Below are 23,826 nucleotides of genomic sequence, written 5' to 3'. Positions count from 1 at the left end.
ATGACTGCCACCCCCCTGCCACTCTTGATTGTGGTGGGGGCTCCTCCCAGCCTTTCCCCACATCCCTCCCCTCCCCTGCAGCATCACATCACCCACGTTTCTGTTTTTTAGCTACTCTGCCTCCTCCAGCTCAAGTTCAAGCGTTCCGAGACACGCAGACCTCTGTGTCCCTGACCTGGGACCCGGTGAAAGGCCACCCAGAGCTCCTGGGCTATTACATCTACTCCCGGGAGGCAGGATCATCTGAGTGGCAAACGGTTAACAACAAACCCATCCAGGGCAACAAGTGAGTTTGCCCCAGCCTTCCTGCAAGGAGGGGCCATAAGGACCGTGGCACCTGCCGTTTCACAATGTGGCACTGGGCGCTGGGCACTATTCCAAGCTCTTTTCCTGTATTAGGTCAGTTCATTCTAACTGCAATGCTCTGAGTTTAGGACTCATCACTATGCAGATGAAGAAACTGAGGCATAGAGCTCTTAAGTAACTTGCCAAAGTCCCTTAGCTAGTAGTGGAAAACTGGAACTTGACCGGATGGGCTCTTACTCAGCAAACGCTGGCTGAGGGCTTGCTGCCTGCAGAGGTGACGGACTGGGTCTCGTCTGTCCGGGAGCTTAGAGACAGAGAGAGGCAGAGGGTGCAGCCCGGGAGGCCTGGGTTTGGACTCTGCACGCACCCCTCACTCGCCTGGTGCTCCGGCATGGGTACTCGCTCTTCTGAGGCTGGGTTCCTCCTCTGTCATCTGGGCAGGTAGGACCAGACTCTCCTCTCCGCAGAGGCTCCCTCCTCACTCGGTGGCCCTGGTCCTGGCAGGCGCAGTGAACCTCGAAGCTTCTGGGCTCCTGACTTCTGTCGGTTTTGAGGTTCTGTGGGATCAGGGGCTCCCCTCCTTTTCCATCAGATGACTGGGGGCCCTGAGCACACCTGGCTGGGCTCCTCTTGACCACCAGCCCCTTGATTATCTTACCCAGAAAAAGGGACAGGACCTGGGACCCCCACAAGTCTTTGGTATCTCGTGGTCAGCTGTGAGGGGTCACTCATAATTCGTTATGGCTAAAACTTCCCAAGTTGGAGAATCATCAGATTTTTGACAAATTTTGACAAATGTGACCAGGTTGTCCCTAGAATAATATCTCTCCTTCAACTTGCATTTGATGTGCTTCCCTGAGGGGAGGCAAGGGTGGTGAGAGAGTTACTCAAGGTATTGGCACATCTGGGACACACGTCACACATGAGGGGTGGCACACTCTTCTGGAACGTCCAGAGAACTCATCACACGTGTGCGTGCTGACGGTTACATATGTCATGGCTGGAAAGAGGCTAACCACCACTGCCCAGGAGTGCTGCCTTGTGTGATGGCATAAAGGGAGCCCCGCTGGACTGTGGGGGCCCAGTCTGCCATACCTCCGGGCCCCACAGAACCCGGCTCATTGTATGCTCCATGTCTGAATGTCCTAACGGATGACTAACGAATGGGCAGGCTCTGCTCTGGGACTCAGGAGGCCTGGGCTGTGGTCCAGGTGGTGTTTCTAATTGGCCGGGTGCCCTTGGCTCTCCTCTTCCCTTCTGGGGGAGGCCCTCCCCACCGGGAAAGTGCAGAAACTGGACCCTTTGATCCGTAAGGGCCCCTCCGCATTCCGACATTCAACTTCATCCGTACCTCCAAAACAGGGGTAAGAACAGTACCTTCCTCTGAGGGTGCTGTGACAAGAGCCTGCGGTTACGTAGATTGTAGGGAAAGCCAGGGCTAGACCTGTGTGCGTGGCTGCCGTCATTGCTGTCATGGTCACCATCTGTTGTCAGCAGGGGCTGGTCCTGGGAGCCACCCCCAGCCTCCCCTGGCCAGGTGCTCCCTGAGCAACATCCCCCCCTCCATGCTCCATCCCTCTCATTGAGGTGTGCTCCCCATGAGACATGCATGTCCCTGAGCAGGGAACTTACTGCTGTGTCAGCTGTCAACACTTGACTGAGGTCCTCAGGTCTCATCGGGGACAGCTGGCTGAGAGAAGCTCCCTGTAGAGCAAGATTTGCTACAGGAAACTGGCGATAAGTGAAAAGAGAGAAAAAAGGGGTCTGCCATTTGGGTTTTATCAGGAAGGGGCATTTTTGTCTAAACCAGAGTGTCTCTGGATGTATGTCTCTGGATGACAAGTCTCTTTCTGGGTCTTTGAAAGGATTCTGTGTTTTAGAATCACAGAATCCATGCAGATAATATGAACCACTGCTGTATTTCAAGGACGAGGCCCAGAGTCCTGGACATACACCAGGTAGCACAGTTCAGGGGTTGGCTGCCTGGGCCCCCGGGGGGGGGGGGTAGCTTTCCCAGCATATCTGCATTTTAATGGTGGACTCTGGAAAAGCCACACCCTTTAACATCTTTTTTTCCCCCAGTTTTATCGAGAGATAACAGACATACGTGACTGTCTGTGTAAGTTCAAGGTAAATAGCATGGTGGTTTGATTTACGTATGTTATGAAATGATTACCACCATAGGCTTAGTTAACATCCATCATCTTCTATAGACACAGTAAAAAGAAAAATCATTTTTCTCGTTGTGATGAGAACTCTTAGGACCTACTCTCTTAACAACTTTCCTGTATATCACACAGTGGTAATAACTGTGGTCCCCACATTGTGTATTCCATCCCGAGTACTGATTTACTTTATAACTGGAAGTTTGTACCTTTTGACCACCTTCCTCCAACCTTTAAAAATCTTAATAACTCACCATCCAGGGTGCGGGCATCACTCTGGAGGCAGAGGCAATAATCTTTAGGCATGAACTGGCCCTAGGGGGGCCGGGGTGGCTCAGTAAGTTAAGCGTCCGACTCTTGATTTCGGCTCAGGTCGTGATCTCACGATCCATGGGTTCGAGCCCTGCATTGGGCTCAGTGCTAACGGTGCAGAGCCTATTTGGGATCGTCTCTCTCCCTCTCTCTCTACCCCCTCCCACTCGCTCTCTCTGCCTCTCTCTCAAAATCAATAAAAAATGTACTTAAGGGGCACCTGGATGACTCAGTCAGTTAAGCGTCCGACTTTGGCTCAGGTCATGATCTCACAGTTTGTGAGTTCAAGCCCCGCGTTAGGCTCTGTGCTGACAGCTCAGAGCCTGGAGACTGTTTTAGCTTCTGTGTCTCCCTCTCTCTCTGCCTTTCCCCCATTCACACTCTGTCTCTCTCTCTCAAAAATGAACATTGAAAAAAAATTTTTAAGAAAATAAAATAAACTTTAAAAAATTAAAAAAAACAAACAAACAAAGAACTGGCCCAAAACCTCAAATCCTACCTCTGGTGGCCACTTAGCCCACAAGATTGTTCTAGAAAGTTCAGGGACATCTGCAAGCTGTTTGACCCTCCCTGAAAGCTTACACATTTCTCTTCCAGGTTTACGGTCCCTGGGCTGAGGACAGGGAAAGAGTACGAGTTTTGTGTCCGCTCAGTCAGCGAGGCTGGGGTAGGTGAGAGCTCAGCGACCACCGAACCCATCAGGGTCAAGCAGGCTCTGGGTAAGTCCAAAGGGCAGGTCCAGTCTGCATGTCTCCTGGGGGCAGCCCTGAGCGGGGCAGAGAGTGGGGGCTTATCGACCACATCTTGGAGGGTCCAGTCCCAGAGACCAAGGGGGCATAAGTCCTCTGAGGGGAACTAAAGCTGACCCCGAGCACCTCCCTGCCTTTCCTTTGGGGAGGAAATGACAATGGCCTGAGGCCATGGGGCAAAGGTCTCACCAGCTCTGAGGCCCAGCTGCCCTCTAGGGAGTGGAGTCAGGATTACCGGCAAATGCTGTTGGCTAAATTAGTACCCCAAAGCAAGGTGGGCATCCACTGGAGGACGCATGTTGGCTCCCTCGGGCCCCACTGCCCAATGTGGCCGCCCCTAAGGAAGCGGCTGTCCTCACCTCCCTCCTCCCCGTAGCCACGCCATCTGCCCCATATGATTTCGCTCTCCTGAGCTGTGGGAAAAATGACATGGTCATTGGGTGGAAGCCCCCCAAGCGTCGTGGAGGCGGCAAGATCCTGGGCTACTTCCTGGACCAGCACGACTCAGAGGAGCTGGACTGGCACCCGGTCAACCAGCAGCCCATCCCCACCCGGGTCTGCAAGGTAAGCCTGGAATGTGGCCACCGCCTCGTGTCCTGGCCTGTGCCGGTGGAGACCAGAGGTCACTGTTAGAGGTCCTGAAGCCAAGAAGGCCTCAGGTTCCCTGGACTCAATAATCTGGCTAATTTTCAAATGCAGACTCACTTGACCAACCTTGTTTAAGGCCCCAGGGACTTCCTGCTCTGACCTCCGCGCTGCCCCTGCCACACCCCTTTCCCTTTTGCCTCAGCCTTGGCTTTCACTGTCTGTATCTGCTCTTCAAGATCAGTAACCTTCGTGAAGGCCACTTCTACGAGTTCCGTGCCCGGGCGGCAAACTGGGCAGGTGTTGGTGAGCTGTCGGCGCCCAGCAACCTGTTTGAGTGCAAAGAGTGGACGATGCCCCAACCAGGTGAGGGGTCTAAAGATGCCGAAGCCCAGCACCTGCCCTCACCCCGTCCCCCAAATCCAACCAGTAGATGGGATGGGCGTCACCAAGCTTTCTGTGCATCCAAGCTTGCTCTGTTGGTCCCAGACCTCAGACCCCTGGTCCCTTCCACCAACAAACCCTATAATCTCTGACACAGACAGTCTTAACCTTACCTTAGAGGACTCCTGACCTTGGCCATCAACTGGCTCTGCACCCTCTGCATAAACTCTCCCCTAGCTCAGCACACCATCTGAGCTCTGATTTTGGCCGCAGGCCAATGTCAGACCCCAGGAGCACGCTGTTAGGGTGACTGACACCCTGCACGCCGTTCCCCACAACCTCGTTAACTTTCTCTCAGATGAGCCCCCACCTCCTCCCCAGGAAGGAAGGATCGCAACCTTCCATCATGCTGTTCAGCTCAGTGCTGGTTTTTATTTTTAACTAAATGGTAGATAATTAGTATGCGTGATGCTTTAGACAGTAATTATGAACAACTGATATTTATTGGGTCCTTACCATGTGTGGACAGATCCCACAAGTCATGCCATTCATGCTCACAGCAACACTAGATTATAATAATTATCATTATCTGTATTTTATAGATGAGGAGACAGGAACATAGGGGTTGAGGAACTTGAGCAGAGGCCCCAAAGCCTGAAGCTGGGGCCCGAACCCTGGGGATCTGACTCTGGGGGTCATGCCGTAGCCCCTACACTAATCACTGAAATAGCAAAGACATTAGAAGGGTTACTGCTGCCTGCGATAGGGAGGGAGAAGATCGTGGATGCTTCCGGAAGAAGTGATGCTGAGCACATTTTGAAAAGTTAACGCTCTCTCAGGCCCAGACCAAGACCAAGTTTGTCGCGAAGCCAAGTCCTACCAGGTCCCCACTCTGCCCAGAGCAGGTGCTTCCAGATTGACAAGGTTGATGGCAGACCGCCCGGCTCGCTGCCTAGCTGGCTGGCTGGCCGACTCCTCCTCTACCCCACCTCCCACAGGCCCCCCGTATGACGTGCAGGCGTTCGAGGTGCGGGCCACCTCCCTGATGCTGAAGTGGGAGCCCCCGCTTTATACCGGGGCTGGGCCGGTCACAGGCTACCTCGTCAGTGTCCAGGAAGAAGGCTCTGAACAGTGGCAGCCAGTCACCCCAGACCGCATCTCTGGCACCCACCTGAGGGTGAGTCCCCTGCCCCTTCACCCCCTGCCCCACCCCGAGCCTTCCCTGCCACTGAACATAGCAGGACTACAGAACACTGGAGCTGGGATGACCCTCAGGGATCACTGCCCTCACTTAATGTCAGCACAGGACCAGAGACGGGGAGTCGCATACCCAGGGTCACACAGCAAGTGGGCCGTCTGACCCGCTGGCCGGTTGCCTTAAACTGCTCCAAGCTGGGCGGACTCCTCCCTAAACCCTCACTCACAGTCATCCAGGTATGTCAGCATTGGATAGGCCTTTTCCCTCGAGCCAGGAATTCTGCCCTGGGATTGGACTGCAGAGGAATAATTAAGCAAGTGCACAAAGACCTATACAGGCAAAAGTTGGAAACAGCTTAAATGTCCATCGGTAGGGGGTTTGCTTAAATCAATCAGTGTATCCTTAGAGCGTAATCCTGCGCCAGGTAGTAGAAAGGCGATGATAGTTTAAGGAGTGACAATAGTACAAAAAATGAGGTGTCCCTACATGTATGTACTGACATGAAAATGGATCCATCATCTGTGGCTAAGAAAAGCAGAATACAAAGTAGAATATTTATATGTTCGATAACATACTATGTATATACATAATATTACACATTAACAAACATATACATAGATATATATTTCTCTTTTTTTTTAATGTTTATTTTTCTTAGACAGAGTGCCCGTGGGGGAGGGGCGGAGAGAGGGAGACACGGCATCCAAAGCAGGCTCCAGGCTTCTGAGCTGTCAGCACAGAGCCCGAGGCAGGCCTCGAACCCACAGACCGCAAGATCATGACCCAAGCCAAAGTGGGATGCCTAGCCGACTGAGCCACCCAGGCGCCCCAGTATTTTCCTAATTTAAATGAGAAACAAACTCTAAACTTTTTGGATAAATAAGAAATCTAGCAGAATCATTGGTTTTATTCACCTGTGGTGGTCATTGGAACTTCCACCAACTGGCCAATATTGGACAGGCCAGAAAACAAAGTGTCAAGGAAGCGTTCTCAGTGGGCGCAAATCACTGCCTTAGTCAATCCGTCAGAATCCCAGACGTCCCGGTCCCTGAGGCTGTTTCCACACACCCAGCGCCCATCTCTGCAGCCACCAAGTCCCCGCCCCCCCCCCCCCCCCCGCCCCGGGGCCGCCTGTGTTTGAGGAACATTTGTGAGGATAGTCCTGTGATGTAGACTAGATTCTATTTTCTGGAGCTCTAGGGAAAGGAGGAATGTGTCTTCCCCAACTCACTTTTCAAGACCACACATTAGCGTCCCATCAGTTAGCACCAAGAGAGAGGAAGGCACGTTCACGATGCCCCCGAACAATGTGGAAAGAATGCGAAGCCAACAAACGTGGTGCCTGTCCTATTTCTACATGGTTTATGTGCATTTCAAAGCCCAAACGGAGTGTTACAGAACTGTTATTTCTGGTGCTCGCTTCGGCAGCACCTATACTAAAATTGGGACCATCAGAGAAGATGAGCAATGGTCCCAGCACGAGGACAGCGTGCAGATTCGCGAAGCCTTCCAGGGGGATTCTCTGGCAAAGCCAGGCAGTGTAAAGGGACTTCTCTTGTCATCGTCCAAGAAACCTTGTGCAGCGTTAGATCGAGGATCGGCTTCCGCTGGAAAGTAAAGCCAGATTTGTTTGGGGGGGGGGGGGAATTGTTATTTCTGGTCGTCTGTCGGGGTGGGACTGCCAGGAGAGCTTAACCCTTCGTTTTACATTCTTCTCTATTGCTTTAATATTTTCCCAGCAAGTGTGTCTTTCTTTTAGAATCAAAACAGTTAAAACCTTTCATTTTGAAACAATAACCGTAAGGCCACCGGAAACGAGCGGGGAGGACAGGCCTTGGCCAGTGGAATGCTCTGCGATTCTGCAGTTTCTGCCCCACGGGGTCAGGCCCCCTGCAGTAGAGTCGGCCAGCGCTGAACAGCTGGTCCCAGAGAGCCACACGAGAGGGACGGTCCTTCTGCCTCCCCACGTAGCTTGGCCCAGGCCAGGCTGGGCAGGCCCTGGTGACTTGGCACCATTTTTGCATTGTGGGTGGTTGGCCGTTTACTGAACACCTCTTGGTGCCTTCTTAGTGCCCGGTCTGGAACCGGATCCTAGACGTAAAGAGCAAAATAAGCCGCGGTCTTTGGGCAGCAAGCAGTTACCTTACCGTGTATTGTATGATTGAGGGGGAGGCCCAAAGGGATTCTGGGAGTTCCAAGGAGGAAGGTAAGAGACCCTTCCTGGAGTCCTCGAATCTGCCCGAGCTGAGCTGAGTGGTCAAGGATGAATTGGCATTGGCTAGACCAAGAATGAGGGGAGGGCTTGGCAGGCACAGGGCTCAGCAAGGACAAAGGCAGGAAGACGTGGAACGGGAAACCGATCAGGTGAATCTGGGCACCCGGAGGGAGTCATGGAGTGAAGGGGCCACACGGAACGGCAAGAACACAGAAGACACAGAAGGCTAGGGCCAGATTAAGAAGATGTTGCGCTAAGCATGCCAAGCATGATCAGACCGGCATCTTGGAAGGACTGGCAGAGGGGAAGTCTGGGAAGAAGGATCTAGAGTCAGGGACACCATTCGGGGAACTGTTGGACTAATCCAGGTGAGGAGAAATAAAGCCTCGATCAGGGCCACGGCTGGGACGTGGAGAAGAGTAGCCACGTTCAAGAAATGTTGGGGAAGTGTGAACTCAGTGATAAGAAGTGTAGGGCCCAAGAGAAAGATGTCAAAGATGATCCCCAGGCTTCTCTCTGGGGTGATGGATGGAGAAGAGATGGGGTGCTTTCTTGTTGAGGCGGGTGACGAGTTAAGTGGGCAGAATTCCACGTGCCACAGGCATGGGAGGTAATCCCAGTGCAGGAACCCACTGCAGACCGGGACTCGGGAGAGTGGGGTGCTCCTGGCCTGCCCCCCACCCCAGGGCGAGTCTTTTCTGTCCTCAGTGCTCACCCTGGCCCACCCCTCCACCTCCCCCAGGTCTCTGACTTGCAAGCGGGAAAGAGGTACAGGTTCCAGGTTCAGGCCGTGAATTCAGCGGGTCCGGGACAGCCATCCATGCCCACCGACCCCATACTCCTGGAAGACAAGCCAGGTAAGGGCAGGGGGAGGCGCGGGCACCCCGAGGCCGGGCTGTGCCATCAGGGACAGGCAGAGGTGAGCGGAGGGTCGGGAGGAGCATGCAGATGTGCGGCAGGAAGGGCCCCCCTCCCACCGCCACCCTGCACATCATCTGGCTCCGCCTTTCCTCTCTGCCTGTTTCTCGCCCACTCCCCACTCCTGCTCATTTCTGTGGGACCCCAAGATACGAACATATGTTTGCTTCCTATTCGATGGGGTTTTCCATTCTTTCACATGCCATATGCATAAACTCCCACAACTCCTCGTGGATATTTAACACCCACCTCCATCCCAGATACCACACGAGGCTTTGTCTCTCTTGCAGCCACAGCTCCCGAGGTCCCCTCCTGCCACACACACCAGGTGCTACACTAGGTCCTCATACGGCCCGGCCCTCCCAACAGGCCCCTGGGCGAGGGATCATTGCCCCCACTCACAACTGACTCTGGCGTAGCTCAGAAGTTAACCGGTCCGGTCACGCAGCTAGCACATGACGGAATCACTTATCTCTGCGGCCTATAAGCCACGTTCTTGTTCCAGTCTTTCAATTCTCCGTTCATTCCACAAATATTTGGTGATGCCCACACTGCACTGGGGACACAGGGCCCCTGCCCTAGCATGGGGGAGGGGGCCGGACGTAAACAAGGAAAGGATTATGCGAAGGTGATGACTTAAGGGGGTGGTAAGTGCTGTAAAGGAGATGAACAGGGGGGTGGGGTGGGGCGGGGCTTACTTTAGCCAGGGTGGTCAGGGAGGGCCTCTCTGAGGAGGTGTGACATTAGAGCTGAGAGGGAGCTGATCACACAAGGCCTTGGAGACCCGGGCAAGGAGACTGGGGTTTATCATTTTATTCGAGCGCAAATGGGCAGCCGTGGAAAGGGTTAAGCAGGAAGGCGAGTGACTTGGGTTTATTGCTTCTCAACGACTGGTGCCCTGCCTTGGGTCCTGCCCTCAGATGCCCGAGAGATCGAGGTTGGTGTGGATGAAGAGGGCTTTATCTACTTGGCTTTCGAAGCCCCCGAGGCCCCTGACTCGTCAGAGTTTCAGTGGTCCAAGGACTACAAGGGCCCGCCAGACCCCCAGCGGGTCAAGGTCGAGGAGAAAGCTAACAAGTAAGTGAGGGCAGAGGGGCAGTGTAACTAGTCCACAGGTCCCAAAGGCTGTCAGGTGAGTGGGGAGAAGTTCAGGGGCAAGGCCACCGGGGTGGGGGGGGAGGGGGGGTACTCACGATAGTGGGCCTGGCTGGGGCTGCTTGGTCTCTCACCAAGGACGCCGGCTGCCACCTTAGGTAGAAATGAGGGGACGATGCATTTAAGGGCAAAAATGGCAACATTCACTAAAGATTCTTCTGCAAGGAATTGTGCTGCCAAGGAGACGCAAAGCACGTGGTTTCTAGCCTGGGTGCCAACGGCTTGCTCTCAAAAGTTCTCTGGGCTCAGCATCCTCACGTGTAAAAAGAGGGGTTGGGACCAGAGGTCAAACGTCCCCATGTCTCACTCGCCCACCCCCAGCAGCTCTGGCTTTGGCCCTGTCCAGATGATGGCTTGAGCCCTGGGGGGCAAGAGGGCAGTGTGGCCAGTAGGAAGACCCTGTGCCAGAGAGCCTGGCTAACGGGGCCATTGAAGGTGCCAGGCCAGAGCTACCCTGGGCAGGGCACCCCGGGGGGGTGTAAGGAGGCGTGGCCAGGGGTGGGGCTGGGGTGCCGGGGCCTGCAGTTCTCAGGCCTCCAGGGCACAAGGCTCCTCACCGAGTCTCTGCTCTCCTCTCTCCGCCAGGTCCAAGGTCATCCTGAAAGAGCCTGGCCTTGAGGATTTGGGCACCTACTCAGTAGTGGTCACCGATGCTGACGAAGACATCTCGGCCAGCCACACGCTGACTGAGGAAGGTAATGCCCCTGCCCCACTGCCACCTCCCCAGAGAGACAGGCCCACATCAAGAGTCCCGAACACAAATGTCCCCAGAGGCTGGCAAGGAGCAACAAAAACTGATAAAGCAGCGATTTCCGGAGAAGTAGGCCGTCACCCACCCATTCAGTCAGCCAGTCCATTGACAAGTATCTATGGAGCACCTGCCATACTCCAGACACTGTCCTGGGCACTGCGAACTCAACAGTCAAAAACCCCTGCTCGGCGGAGTTCACGTTCTTCTTGTCTCTCTTTCCCTTTTCTACTTTTGATAAAAAGCAAAGGAACCAGAATTATTTCACCTCCTTCTGTCGCCCCAGAAATACCACAGCACAGGGTGAGGGCAAATTGCAAATGGCCGCTGGTCTGAGGAACCAGGGCAATAGGGAGCAGCGGGGACTGTGGCAAACCAGAGAGGCGATGCTGTGTCTCAAGGGTCAGCCACGTTTGATGGCTTAGACAGAACCGGAGCCAGTGCTGTTGACGGACAAGACTCCGGCTCCGCTGTCCCCAGAGTACGAGGGGCGACGGGCCGCCGTCTTCCCGGCTGAGTGCTTGCTCGTGAGGCCCTCTGATTTTGTTAAGATGCAGAAGCCGCACAGGCTCAGGTTCCGAGTCCACTTCCATAATCTGCCGGCTGCTTGATGTGGAGCAAGCCACGTCGCCTCTCTGGACCTCGGTTGGCTCATCTGCAAAGGGAGACGATAATCCCCGGGGCTGTCCCAGCAGAAACAATGTTATGCGGATACAGTCAGGTGATTGACTGTCTGCAAACTCAAGCCACGTTTCTGGTTTTCGTTTTATTCTGTTTTCACTTTGCCATGAGTCGAGACTCACCATACTCAGGGCTCTGGGGCTTACAAGGGAAAATGAAGTGTGGGCCCCACCCCGGCCACCAGTGGGCCTGGAGCGGTCAGAGGGGACAGTAGTGCTCACCCCACAGCGCTGTGTGAGGACGGGTGAGGGCACGCGGAGCCCGGCACAGGGTAAAACTTCCCCGAGGAGGTAGCACGCCTCAGGCGGCCTACAGCACTGTCCCTCACCCTCACCTCCTGTGTAGCGAGTGACTCCAGGCCGGGGGGGGGGGGGGGGGGGAGGTTGGGGGGGGGGGTCTCTTGGGACTTTCACCCAGCACAGGATGCTAGGATGGCTCCCATGAACCCACTGGCCCCGGGCACTTCACTCTCCTTGTTTTGTTTTGTTTCTCCTTGCGCCTCCCGGTCCCAGAGTTGAACAAGCTGAAGAAGTTGAGCCATGAGATCAGAAACCCAGGTAGGCTGGGCCCTCGGGGGTGTCTGGAGCAGAGCTGACTGGGGCCCAGCAGAGGGGACAGAGGATGGGAGCATCACGGGGCTGCAGGGTCAGAGGCCTGGGGAGTCTGCGGTCCGCAAAGGAGAAAAGGGCGGCCAGCAGGGCGGGAAGGGAATACAAAGGAGGGCAGAGTAGATGGCTTCATCCTCTTGTAATTGTTATTGGCTCTTCCGTCCTGTGGACTTTGGATCATCTCAACCTCCGCCCCCTTCCGTTGCTTAGCAGCAGCGTGTGGTCCCCAGAGCAGGGGTCACACACCTGGGTGCACCTGGGAGTCACCCTGATAACTTTTAAAGCCCCAGTGTCCAGGCCGTGCCCTAGACAAATCAGAATCTCTGGGGCTGGAGCCCAGACATTCACCTTTTTAAAAATCCTCAGGGATCCAGTGCCCGGCCAGGGTGAGAACCATGGCCTCAGATCCCTAGGGAGATGGGACGCTTCTCTGAGATGAATTGCATTAGAGGGACTGAATGTGGAAACCGTCCCCGGACCCTCATCCCAGCGGCGTGGCCCTCAGACTCTTGAAGCGCTTTGCCTGTTAAATGGCCAGGGTGTGCTCACGGTGGGGCTGGTCGGGAGTGGAGAGGGGAGACGGGTGCCCCACCCACCCGCTTCTTGTCCTCCGCCTTCCAGTGATCAAGCTGATCTCTGGCTGGAACGTTGACATCCTCGAGCAAGGAGAGGTGCGCCTGTGGCTGGAAGTGGAAAAGTTATCTCCCGCCGCTGAGCTGCATCTCATCTTCAACGAGAAGGAGATCTTCAGCTCACCGGTAACCGGGGGCTCAGACTTCTTAGGGGAGGTGCCCCCCCCCCCCCCCCCCCCCCCCCCCCCCCCCCCCCCCCGTCGTCCCGTCCGGACGCGGCGTCTGGCGGGGCCAACAGCACCCCCTAGTGGACATTTCAGGAACGGCCACATGCTTGGTCACAGCAATGAGATCGGGGTGGGGACACCTGGTGGCTAGGGCCCGCCAGTGCGAGAAACACTCCCACGGATAAAGACTCTCCATCCCCCACCCCCCCCACACACACAACTTTTGACTGTCCTACTAGACATTCTTAAGATTAAAAACCTACATTCACGCTTACAGTTCTCTGAACCTAGACCCTCACCTTGTGATACAAAGTATTTGTGCAGTTTTAACATACACCGAATAGACAAGTTACTCCGTTAGCCACCTGACCCTACACTCTTTCGTTCATTTTCCTGTTCTTTTTTGTACAAAATGGCTTTTGATCTTTTTGCTTTACCGAACTTCTCTTAAATTCAAACCAGTTCATCATAAATCAGTGCAACAAGACAGATTATCGCTGAGCATCTACTTTTGAAATGCATATGATTTTTATTTCTTCTTCACGTTACAGTTGTGGTATAAAAAAAATCATGCCTGTCGATAGATTGTATTAGATTGAAGCATGAGTTGCCCACGTTCAACTGTTTTTACAAACATGGCAATTTCAGTCTCAGGAGAGATTCGATCATACTGCCATGTTGTTTGCAAATTGCATTTTCAGATGGCAAAGTGGGCATCAGACAATATGTGTTACAGAGAGGAGCACTGGTTCTGACAGAGGAGAATCTGCTCAGGGCTGGATGTCAGGACTCCTACCTGTGGGCTGTGTGCCCTCGGGCAGGCCTGTGCACCTCTCTGTGCCTCCGTTTCTGTATCGGTACAACGGGGCTGGTTGTCCCGGGATCAGAAGAAGCAAACGAGGAAATAGACATGAAACTTCTACACAAAGATTAACAGCGACCTTGGCACATGGTAGAGGAAGTGTGAAAAAGTCTGCCCTCTTGAGTGCATGGCATTGGGACTATCGGTTGTCCCTACAGAAAAATAAAACTATTCGTGAGATCGAGCCCCGCATGGGACTCTACACTTACAGTGCGCAGGGCCTGCTTCTGCTTCTCTCTCTGTCTGCCCCTCCCCTGCTTGCACTTGCTGTCTCTCAAAATAAACTTAGAAGAAAGGGCGGGGGAAGCACCTGGGCGGCTCAGTGGTTAAGCGTCCGACTTCCGCTCAGGCCATGATCTCACACTCCGTGAGTTTGAGCCCCGCATCCGGCTCTGTGCTGACAGCTCAGAGCCTGGAGCCTGCTTCAGATTCTGTGTCTCCCTCTCTCTCTGCCTCTCCCCTACTCACCCTCTGTCTCTTTCTCTCTCAAAAACATAAATAGACATTAAAAAAAAATTATAAAAAAAATAAAACTAGATGGCTCCCTCAAATCATACATACAAATAAGTCCAGAGAGAAGGCAGTCCTAAATGTGGAAAATAAAACTTTTAAAAACTGTTAGAACGTGACAAAATGTAAATGAGTGTTAATCCTGGGTAGCAAGCACACAGGCATTTTTTATATTATCCTTTAAACTTGTATGGGCATTTGTAGAAAATGTGGCACAGTGGGGGTTTGGGCTTATTATTAATCGCAGTTAACTCAAGTACCCAAGACTCTCCTGTGCCCGCTGGGCCCCAGGGTGTTCCCGGGGGCCGGTGTGACGCAGCCCAGGGCTATAGGAGAAGCAGAGTTACCCAGGGCCTCCTCCCCAGTCTCTGAAGGCATCTAACTCTGCACATATCACACCCCCCACCCCTTCAAGTCCAGGTACGCCCTGATTTGTGTCCCACAGTACAAATTCCCTGGGATAGGAAAAGGGCAAAAAAGATTCTCCGGCTTTATTCTCCCCAGAACCGCAAAATCAATTTTGACCGAGCGAAGGGCCTGGTGGAAGTGATCATCCAGAACTTGTCGGAGGATGACAAAGGATCCTATACTGCTCAGCTCCAGGATGGAAAAGCCAAAAACCAGATCACCCTGGCACTGGTGGATGACGGTCAGCCGCGCCCTGCCCGCCCCACGCGCCCAACCTGGGCTCTCAGCTCCGGGGCCTGTGTCCATCCCCAGGCCCCTCCCGGCTCACAACTCTTCTTCCCGATGTGTTCACAGATTTTGACAAACTTCTGCGGAAAGCGGACGCTAAGAGGAGAGACTGGAAGAGAAAACAGGGTAAGAAGTGCTGGGGTGAAGTTCAGAGGCCGTGGCCGCCAAGCCAGCGGACAGTGCTGGGGACCTGCTAGGGACCTGCGGGACGGGTGGGCTAACAGGTCCCTCAGCCCCACTGGGTCCCCGAGGGAGGGCCACTGCAATTCAATGCAGCTCTGTCCCGGTGCAAGAACAAGACACAGAGCAACACCCCTGAGGGTCAAGCCCAACCCTGAGAGTGACACCTCCTTAAATTTGGCGCCCCAGGCACCTCTCCTGCCTCACCTCCGTCCCTTGCCTTGGTGGCGGCAGAATCTGAGGGACCTGTGGTCTCTAGCTGCCCCTCCCCCGCGGGCTGCCCCCCCTCTCACCACCAGGTGGCGCCCTGGCGGAGCCTGGAGCTCTGACGGTGGGCGTGTTTGTTTTGTGCTCGCAGGTCCCTATTTCGAGGAGCCCTTGCAGTGGAAGGTCACGGAAGACTGCCAAGTGCTCCTGACATGCAAGGCAAATCCCCGCCCCTGCCTCCAGCCCTGCCCCCCCCCCCCAGTGCGGGGAGCATGTGGCTCGTCCCCCCCAGCCCGGTGGCTGTCCTTGCCCGCTTTCCCAAATTCCTGTGCTTGGCTGATCCCAAGGAGAAGTAGCCCCAGGAGGACCAGTTTAACTAGAAAACAGAGCTACTCCCTGGAAGACCCCAAGGAGCCAAATTAGTGGGGGTCCTATCAGCCTTCAGCTAGATCTCCCAGCTGTTCCAGGAAGGGGTTCTGTGGGGCCAGGGGGGCCAGGAGCAAGTGAGGGGTCTATATATGGAGGGGGATTCCCTAATGTTTGTTAGTAGCCTTGCCAGACCCTGTGCTCAGCACCCATCTGCCTCACAATCATCTGTGAGACAGGCGTGGGTCGGAGAACAAGTAGAGAAACAGCTTAAGACCACGGGGTAGGAGGTGAAGTCTGGAGCGTGGTTTTAACGCAGTCTGCCTCCAAGGGTGGTGCTCCTTCTCAGCACCCTGCAGCCTCTTTAGATGCCTGGAAAAGGGTAGATCTGTAAGACGCACAGACGCTTACAAGGAAAAATAGAGTAGAGAAGAGATCAGATCCAGAATGTGGAACGAGCAGAGGACATGCGGTGTGAAGGAAGGAATAGTTGAGATCTAAGAAGGAATTAGCTACGAGCGAGTATGGGGGTGAGGGAGACGCAAGTCTGTAGGAAAAAAAAGAGAGAGAGATCTGAAGAGTTGAGTTCTTAAAAAGAGAAAGCCTGAGAGAGTCTCTTCATTCCCTACCTCCCTCAGGCAACCAACACCAAGAAGGAAACCTGCTTCCAGTGGTTCTTCCAGAAGAAAGAGACACCGGACGGTCAGTACGACCCACAGACTGGAGTGGGAATCCTGTGCATCGAGGAGGTAAGTGCAACCCCAGGTCTCACACCCTCCAGGCAGCACCAGGAGCACTGGGCACGGAGTCAGGAGCGGGGCTGGGACCAGGATGAGGCCAGTGAGACACTCACTTCGAGCACAGAATTTAAGGGGGCACTAAAACCTCAGTAATCAAGATAAATAACATTTCACGCGGTATTTTTTGAACCAAAATTAACTCAAGGGAAAAAAAAGCCCATGGAGGGGAAAATAGAAACATTTTAGGTAAAGGCAGGAACAGCAATACAGATATTTCCTTTTGTTTGGATTGCATTTCTGGCCCTGCCACTAACGGTGTGACCTTAAGCTAGTCATTGTCCTCTGAGCTCAGCGTTCGTCTGTAACATGAATGGGTCAGAAGGGACGCTCAGTCAAAGATTTGTTCCTGCCCCGACCAAGAGTGTAGGATTCAGGGCCGGAAGGCCATCGCTATGTGAGGCGGGTCTGGGCAGAGCAGAGCAGGCCTGAGGCTTAGTTCTCCAGCCCACTTGGCCTTCAGAGGGTGGGTAGCCTGGTTGAGATGGAAACACAAGGCCTGTGCTCAAACCTTCGATGCTTCTCTGCCCTGCGGCTGGTTTCTGCGGCCTCACGGGGTGCCACGGAGGACTGGAGCAAATGTGAGTTTGCTGACCAGAAAGGGAACAGTGACTTCAGGGTCTTCCCCCAAATCCCGGCCGGGATGATGCCACAACCGGCCTTTGTCGCCACAGCGCAAGCTCCTGGCACAGGGCAAGTAGGCGCTTCGTACCTCGTGAGGCTTGTTGTAATAATCGCTTGGATTATCTTTGGCTTTCTGGCTTCCAAAGAGTTACCGCCTTTTGTAGCGACAGCCCGTGGCCAGGGCGAGGATTATGCCACCATCTCACAGGCGAGTAAATGGAGGCTCCGAGGGGTTAAGTGCAAAGACACAATCACCCCCACCCCCCACCCCGCCCCCGGTTTGGCTGGGACTTTGGAGCCTCCACTGGGGGAGGAGGGAGCCAAGCAGGAGAGGTCTGTTGGGGTTCAGCTCTCCAATCCCCAGGTTAAGGGTTGTCTCTGCCTTGGATTCTGCCTCAAAACACACTATGGAGAGATGGTCGGAGTGGGAGAGACCCTTTGAGGGGGGACAGGGAAGCAGATAGTTCTCCCAGGGCCCGAAGGAGATGCTGTGCAAGGAGAGGTCACTTGTGACAGCTGGACCTTGCTTCAGGAGCGCAACCCAGGCTCTTGCTTTGCTGAGTGTCAGTTCGGGCTTCATTTGGGGTTGACGAGCATGCGCCAGAAAGGAGCCCCTTGTCCTGGCCAAAAGATAGCACGCTTCCTTCTGGAGAAGTGCAGAGGGGTCCCTCCAGCCGGGGCCTCCAGGGAGCAGGGCAGCTCAGGTAACCCTGCAAAGAGAGGTCCTCATGTCCTTCTCGGTGCAGCTGCCTGTGAATCTAAAGGTGGGGTGTCTGCTTCTGCCCTCAGTTCCCCCCCACCTCCCGCTACCTGCCCCCCGGCCCAGACCAGCCCTGAACTTGGAATCAAAGAGCTCCAGAGGTAGAAGAAGCCTTAGAGATCACCCATTCCAGATGGGTAAACTGAGGCCCAGAGAGGAGAAGAGTTTTTGCCTGCGATCACACAGAGAGTTAGGGGCAGGCCTGGAGCCCAGGCTGATTGGCACTCCTTCCAGAACCTATGCCAATACCCTCATGCTCTCATCCTTCTTTCCAGCTGTCCAAAGAGGACAAGGGAATTTATAGAGCAACGGTTTCTGACAATCGAGGGGAGGATGACACCATACTGGACCTCACAGGTGAAGGTAGGAGCTGGCAATGTGAGAGATGGGCCAGGAGGACCCAGGGATCACACAGAACCACAAGATGTGATACGACCTGTAGGGTAAAATTTATGAGATCACCATATCACTTGGGGCAATAGAGAAGCTAAGGGACCTGCCCAAGGCTGCACAGCGGGCGGGTGGCAGGGACCTGGTCTGTGATACCGAAATCCGGATTCTCTGCAGCATACCGCAGTGAGCCTAGGCTTCGAGATCCGAAGCCGGAGTTCACCCCTCCACCCCCTACCGAGCCCCAGGCTCAGTCAACCATCAGGCTGGTTGACTCAGCCTCCAAGAAAATTGTCAGGCTGCCCTATTTGTCCTCCATCCGTGGTGCCCCCCTGTCCCATCAATCAGTGAGTGCCCCAGACCCAAGCCAGTGAGGGGACATCCTGTGGAGCTCCCTGTACCCTGAGCTGTTCATGAGGTCCACCAGGCTTTCCCAGGGACATGCCTACCCCTGGCACATCCCTCGAAGGACCCTATGTCAGCTGACCATCTCTCTGTCTCCCTCCAGCCCTGGATGCCATCTACACTGAGCTGGGCAGGATTGGTGGTAAGCAAGCCCCCCCGCCACCCTTTTTTCAGCCCTGTTCTGATGCCAAATAGCCTCCAACGCACCTCCAGCCAGCCTTGGCTGCCAGGCATGGGTTTAGTTTCCAACCTCAAAGATCGACGTAGAAGTTCGTACCTCCTCACAATGCTGCATTTCCCCCGCCGCACATGTAGAGCAGGGGGGGAGCGGGCTGGCACCCAGATGTGCTGCCCAAAGGGCCTTGGCCTTCTCCTTTGCCTCCCCAGCCCTCTCTGCAACCCCGCTGAAAATCCAGGGGACCGAAGAGGGGATCCGGATCTTCAGCAAGGTCAAGTACTACAATATCCAGTACATGAAAACCACCTGGTTCCACAAGTAAGTTGGCCTTTCCCTGGAGCCCTAGCCCAGCTCTGGGGGTGGGGGAGTAGAGGGTGGGGGAGGACAGACGGCATCTGTCCCAGAGCCCAATCCCACAGGGGTGGCAGAGACAGGGTCTCTCACTAGTCACGCTGTCCACAGAGAATCAGGGATAGGGAAGAGCAATGAAAGGTACAGAAGGGAGGTTCCCCAAGGAAGGTAGGAACCCTGGTGGTAAACCCATTTTTCTAGCACATCCATGGCCACAGAAGCATCATTGTCTTAGAGAAGCATCTTGGAAGGATGCAGAATGAGGGAGGACCAGATGGTCGGGCGGGTCACGGCGCCTTTGTGGGTCTTTGCAGCCGTAGCAAACTCAGGCAGCCAGGCTGAGGGGAGAGGTGCAGGCAGAGGGATGTGTGGGGCTGACAACGGACTGCGTGCCAGGGCCGGAAGGCAGGATGGGTAAGTTACCCACAGAAACTCAGCCGGGAGCTAAGGGACTGCAGACAGTTTGAGAGCATTATTTTCCCGGTGCTGCTTACCATTTGCATGCCTCAGCCTTGTGGAGCAGACATTGCTGCACTCGTCCTATGGAGAAGGCTAGACTGACTTGGTCAAGTTTGTCAAATGAGTTTGTCAAAGCCAAGGGCTCCTTTCCTAGCCAGAGTTTCTGAGCCCTGTGACCAGGTCCACAGGTGTCACTTCTGCAACACAATATTGAGGACATGGACCGGGCATCTCCAGGAATGAAATACAAGTAAAGAAGGGAAGGAGTCGATATGGTTTTTAAGGATTAGGGAAGGATGATGGTGGGAAGACACGCTGGGAGGGTTTAAGCTGAGGAAAATGAAGAGGTGAGGAAGTGATCCCCGGGGGTGGAGGACGTGGGGATCACTGACCCCAGAGCCCCATTTCTTTAAGGTCCCAGGCTGAAGGACACATCACAAATACAGACTCAGCACTGGAACATGGTTGATGTGCCATGAATTTGCTGAATGAATGAATGAATGAATGATGGATGGTCAGCCCACAGATCTGGAAACAAAACCCCAGGAGAGGAGTTTGCGGGGGGTGGGGGGGGTGCCTGTAGACCCCTAGCCAGCCAACACTGACGAGCAGGGCAGCACTGACGGGCTGAGCCGTGTTCAACATTTCTTTGCCCGCATATCCAGAGAAAAACGCCTGGAGAGTGGTGATCGGGTGAGGGCTGGCACCACCCTGGATGAGATCTGGCTCCACATCCTGGACCCCAAGGACTCAGACAAGGGCAAATACACCCTGGAGATAGCCGCCGGGAAGGATACCCGGCAGCTCTCAACTGATCTCTCGGGACAAGGTGAGCTGTCCATCCGTCTGTCTGCAGAGAAACCTGTTTAGAAAATCTTGTGGTCTTTTGGGGGCAGGGGACTCCCATCTCGCCACCCAATCCTGGCACTGCCCCGAGAGAACACAGGGATGGGAAGACGGTGGAGGAACAGTCAGCGCTAAGCCCTGTAACCTGCAGGTCACAGGGACTGAGGCTCTGACGCTCCCCCCCACCCCCACCTCCCTCTCTTTCCTTCTGGCAGCTTTTGACGACGCCTTGGCTGAGCACCAGAGGCTGAAGTAAGTGCCCCCTGCATCTCTTGTGTGAACCATCGGCCCCTTGGGGTCTGGCACGAGCTGGGTACAGGACCCCTTCCTGGGAGCCTCAGCCAGCTGTGCCTTTCCCTCGTCGCCCCCTCACCCCCACCCCGGGCAGGCCTGTCCTTTATCAAATGGAACTCAAGCCTTTTTCCCATTTCTGTTTTTCAGAGCCTTGGCCATCATTGAGAAGAGTAAGTCCAGTCGTATTTCTGTTATTTTCATGTCTGAGTTCGGGGCAGCTTCCCGTGAGTTCATGCCTCCTGGCAGGGCTCTGAGGTCCCAGCTCCCCATGGGGTCTGTGTGGCTGTGGGCGGCAGGGACACGACGACAGATGGATGGATAAGGGGTCCACGGACGCCTGATGTGTGGGTGTGGACTGAGCAGGTGCAGCAGCCGGGGCCCGAAAGGCAGGGATAGACAGGAGGGAGGCTGGGCGGGCTTTCCGGGTGAGGGGTGAGGGCTGGGGAGGGGACGGCCTTAAAGCCGAAGCTGGTTCTGCCTGTTGGGGCACTGGGGCCTCCTGCAGCCCAGGACACAGCCCCAACCCCAGAGGGACGTGAACTGGCCTCTGAGCAGCAAGGATGCCACCACCAAGTCCACACACGTTACCTTCATCAGGTGACCCCGGCCCGTTCCTCCTCCCCAGTTCTGGAGGGGGAGGGGCACCTCACTGTCACCTTCAGGCACCACCGGTCATAAGGGTGACTTCAAGTCAATAACAGAAGCACAGCGTGTCCCTATCTTCTGTTGGTGAAGGCAAAGAAACACGTAATACGGACTTAAAGATTTCTACCCGAAATGATGAAAATAGAGAAAAGAAACATTGCTTAAAAATAAAACCCCCACTCTGTGGAACCTGATCCCGGGAAGCAGCTGGCAGGAAAGCATTCATCACCGGGGGTCTCTCTTTTCCCTTCCAGATCGTGCCAAGGTGGTGAGGGGCCTGCCCGATGTAGCCACCATCATGGAAGATAAGGTACTGACCAACCCCCGCAGTCCCACGCTCTGCCCCCTCTCATATCCGTTACAGATCTTGATACAAGGTAGCACCGTGGATTCAAGAGCTGAAGGAGCCGGATCCACCCGAGTGTGGCCGAGTGACCACAGTCACTGGGCACGTGTAGTATAAGGAGAGACACTGAGCCTCGTGTCGGGCCCGTGGGGGTGCTCACCCCAGCTCTCTGGGTGGCCCTGGGCGTCACAGCCTTCTGTCAGTGAACTTCCGTTTCCGTAGGAGTTCTACTTGGTGATCCCTAAAAACCCCTCTAGACCCGAAAATACCCAAGTCTAGTGTTCTAGAAAATGATCGTTAATGTTTGCATGGTGCTTACTTTGTGCCAGGCACTATTCCGTTACGTGCACGTACTTCAGTCCGTTTAACCATCAAGGCAACCACATGAAACGGGATTATTCCTAGTCCCTCTTTGTAGCTGAGGAAACTGAAGCCCAGAGAGGTTAAGGGACTCTCCCAAGGTTACACGGCTCGAAGGGGCAGAGCTGAGATTCAGAATCTGCATGGGCCCAGCTCCCCACTGAGTGTTTGACTGTTAAACTGTAGCGCTCTGTGTTAGAGCTTGTTCAAGGAATTTCAGGGGCGCCTGGCTGAGTGAGTGTCCAATTCCCGATTCTGCCTCAGGTCATGGTCTCAAAGTTGAGACATCAAGCCCCACGCTGATTCATTCTCTCCCTCTCTCTCTCTCTCTCTCCCTCTCTCTCTCTCTCTCTCTCTCTCTCTCTCTCTCCTCTCTCTCTCTCTCTCCCTCTCTCTCTCTCTCTCTCCCTCTCCCCCCCCCAAAACAAATCAACATTTAAAAACAAAAAGAAGTTTCAAAGCCAATTCATAAATCTTTGTATTAAAGCAGTATAGTCTTCTTTACATGGTAAAATCCTAACGGCAGAAATGCAACAAAAAACAATAAAGCAAAATTCAGGCCAATCTGGGGCAGATTTGCTAGGGTAACAATGGTCTGAAATTCCAACAAGTAAATGTGCCTGTAGAAAACTTGAGGGATGAAGGATGCGGAATTAAAATACATTGCCTCTCCCATTTTACTGTTATCCTTTTATGGGTCACAAGAGAACACATGTAATACATTTATCACCAAGAGAAACGTACTGGGAGCTCTCCGGGCGGGGGGGGGGGGGTGGGTAGTGAAGTGAATGCCAAGTGTTAGTATGGGGAGGCCAGACTGAGTGTTCCCTTCCTGTGCTTTCCACCAGACCCTGTGCCTGACCTGTGTCATCTCGGGAGACCCCACCCCTGAAATCTCTTGGCTGAAGAACGACCAGCCTGTCACCTTCCTTGACCGCTACCACATGGAGGTGAAGGGGTCAGAGGTCACCATCACCATCGAAAGAGTCAACAGTGAGGACAGTGGGCGCTACGGCGTCTTCGTCAAGAACAAGTATGGCTCCGAGACGGGCCAGGTCACCATCAGCGTGTTTAAACATGGGGAGGAGGCCAAAGTGCTAGAGAAAATGAGAGAGCGTGTTCAGACACAGCCTGAGGCCTAGTGTGCATGGCCCGGGAGGGTCAACCAGTGGGTCACAGGCCCCCGGGCCGGGCAGGGGGGAAGGGGACAGGGTGGAACCCAGGACGGGGGGTGAGAGTGTAGTGGGTACGCTAAAGCGCAGAGGCCAAGACCTTGCTGGGGTCCCCAGGGGTCTCGGGGTAGCGAGATGGGCACTGGACTTGGAGTGGAGAATTACACACAAGACCCCACTCCAAGTCCAAACCCGCCGTGCACCTTGCCTATCTCATCTGCTAAATGGGAACTCCTACTCCGAGGGATTGTTTATGAAAACGCTTTATGGTTGTCACAACCGGGGCGTCTGTTGGCATCTGGTAGGTAGAGGCCAGGGACGCTACTAAACCACAACCCCCCCCCCCCCCCCCCCGCCGACAGAATTATCAGACCCCAAAGGACAGTGGTGCCGAGGTTCATGAGTCCTGCCATAAACCCATAGATCGCCACGTCCCCCCTTAGGGGTCTATAGTTTCAATTCACTGAAGTTCAACAAACACTCTTCTGAGGTCCCTATGTGCCAGGCTGAGAATATCCCTGGAAACACAAAGATCGTTGAGATGCAGGCCCTGCC

The 23,826-nt window shown here is 54.5% G+C and overlaps 1 protein-coding gene across 1 annotated transcript in view; it reads left to right on the top strand.

Annotated features, from left to right (window-relative positions):
* The window catches only part of MYOM3 (myomesin 3), a 43,521-nt gene extending 19,903 nt beyond the window's left edge, over positions 1 to 23,618 (top strand). Inside the window, exons 14-35 of the mRNA XM_042996392.1 lie at positions 112 to 286; positions 3,381 to 3,502; positions 3,909 to 4,096; positions 4,357 to 4,483; positions 5,500 to 5,678; positions 8,657 to 8,771; positions 9,753 to 9,909; positions 10,573 to 10,682; positions 11,929 to 11,973; positions 12,646 to 12,782; positions 14,700 to 14,844; positions 14,958 to 15,017; positions 15,430 to 15,497; positions 16,283 to 16,393; positions 18,101 to 18,188; positions 18,724 to 18,762; positions 19,008 to 19,116; positions 20,274 to 20,437; positions 20,670 to 20,706; positions 20,896 to 20,918; positions 21,648 to 21,703; positions 22,948 to 23,618. Coding sequence (XP_042852326.1) covers positions 112 to 286; positions 3,381 to 3,502; positions 3,909 to 4,096; positions 4,357 to 4,483; positions 5,500 to 5,678; positions 8,657 to 8,771; positions 9,753 to 9,909; positions 10,573 to 10,682; positions 11,929 to 11,973; positions 12,646 to 12,782; positions 14,700 to 14,844; positions 14,958 to 15,017; positions 15,430 to 15,497; positions 16,283 to 16,393; positions 18,101 to 18,188; positions 18,724 to 18,762; positions 19,008 to 19,116; positions 20,274 to 20,437; positions 20,670 to 20,706; positions 20,896 to 20,918; positions 21,648 to 21,703; positions 22,948 to 23,241 — 2,549 coding nt within the window. The 3' untranslated portion in view covers positions 23,242 to 23,618. The remainder of the gene's footprint in view (positions 1 to 111; positions 287 to 3,380; positions 3,503 to 3,908; positions 4,097 to 4,356; positions 4,484 to 5,499; positions 5,679 to 8,656; positions 8,772 to 9,752; positions 9,910 to 10,572; positions 10,683 to 11,928; positions 11,974 to 12,645; positions 12,783 to 14,699; positions 14,845 to 14,957; positions 15,018 to 15,429; positions 15,498 to 16,282; positions 16,394 to 18,100; positions 18,189 to 18,723; positions 18,763 to 19,007; positions 19,117 to 20,273; positions 20,438 to 20,669; positions 20,707 to 20,895; positions 20,919 to 21,647; positions 21,704 to 22,947) is intronic.
* Positions 23,619 to 23,826: the final 208 nt, after the last annotated feature.

The sequence above is a fragment of the Panthera tigris genome, chromosome C1, assembly GCF_018350195.1.
Source record: "Panthera tigris isolate Pti1 chromosome C1, P.tigris_Pti1_mat1.1, whole genome shotgun sequence".
Classification (NCBI taxonomy): Eukaryota; Metazoa; Chordata; class Mammalia; order Carnivora; family Felidae; genus Panthera; species Panthera tigris.
The sequence above is the reverse complement of the archived record's forward strand: the minus strand, read 5'-3'. Positions and strand labels throughout refer to the sequence as shown.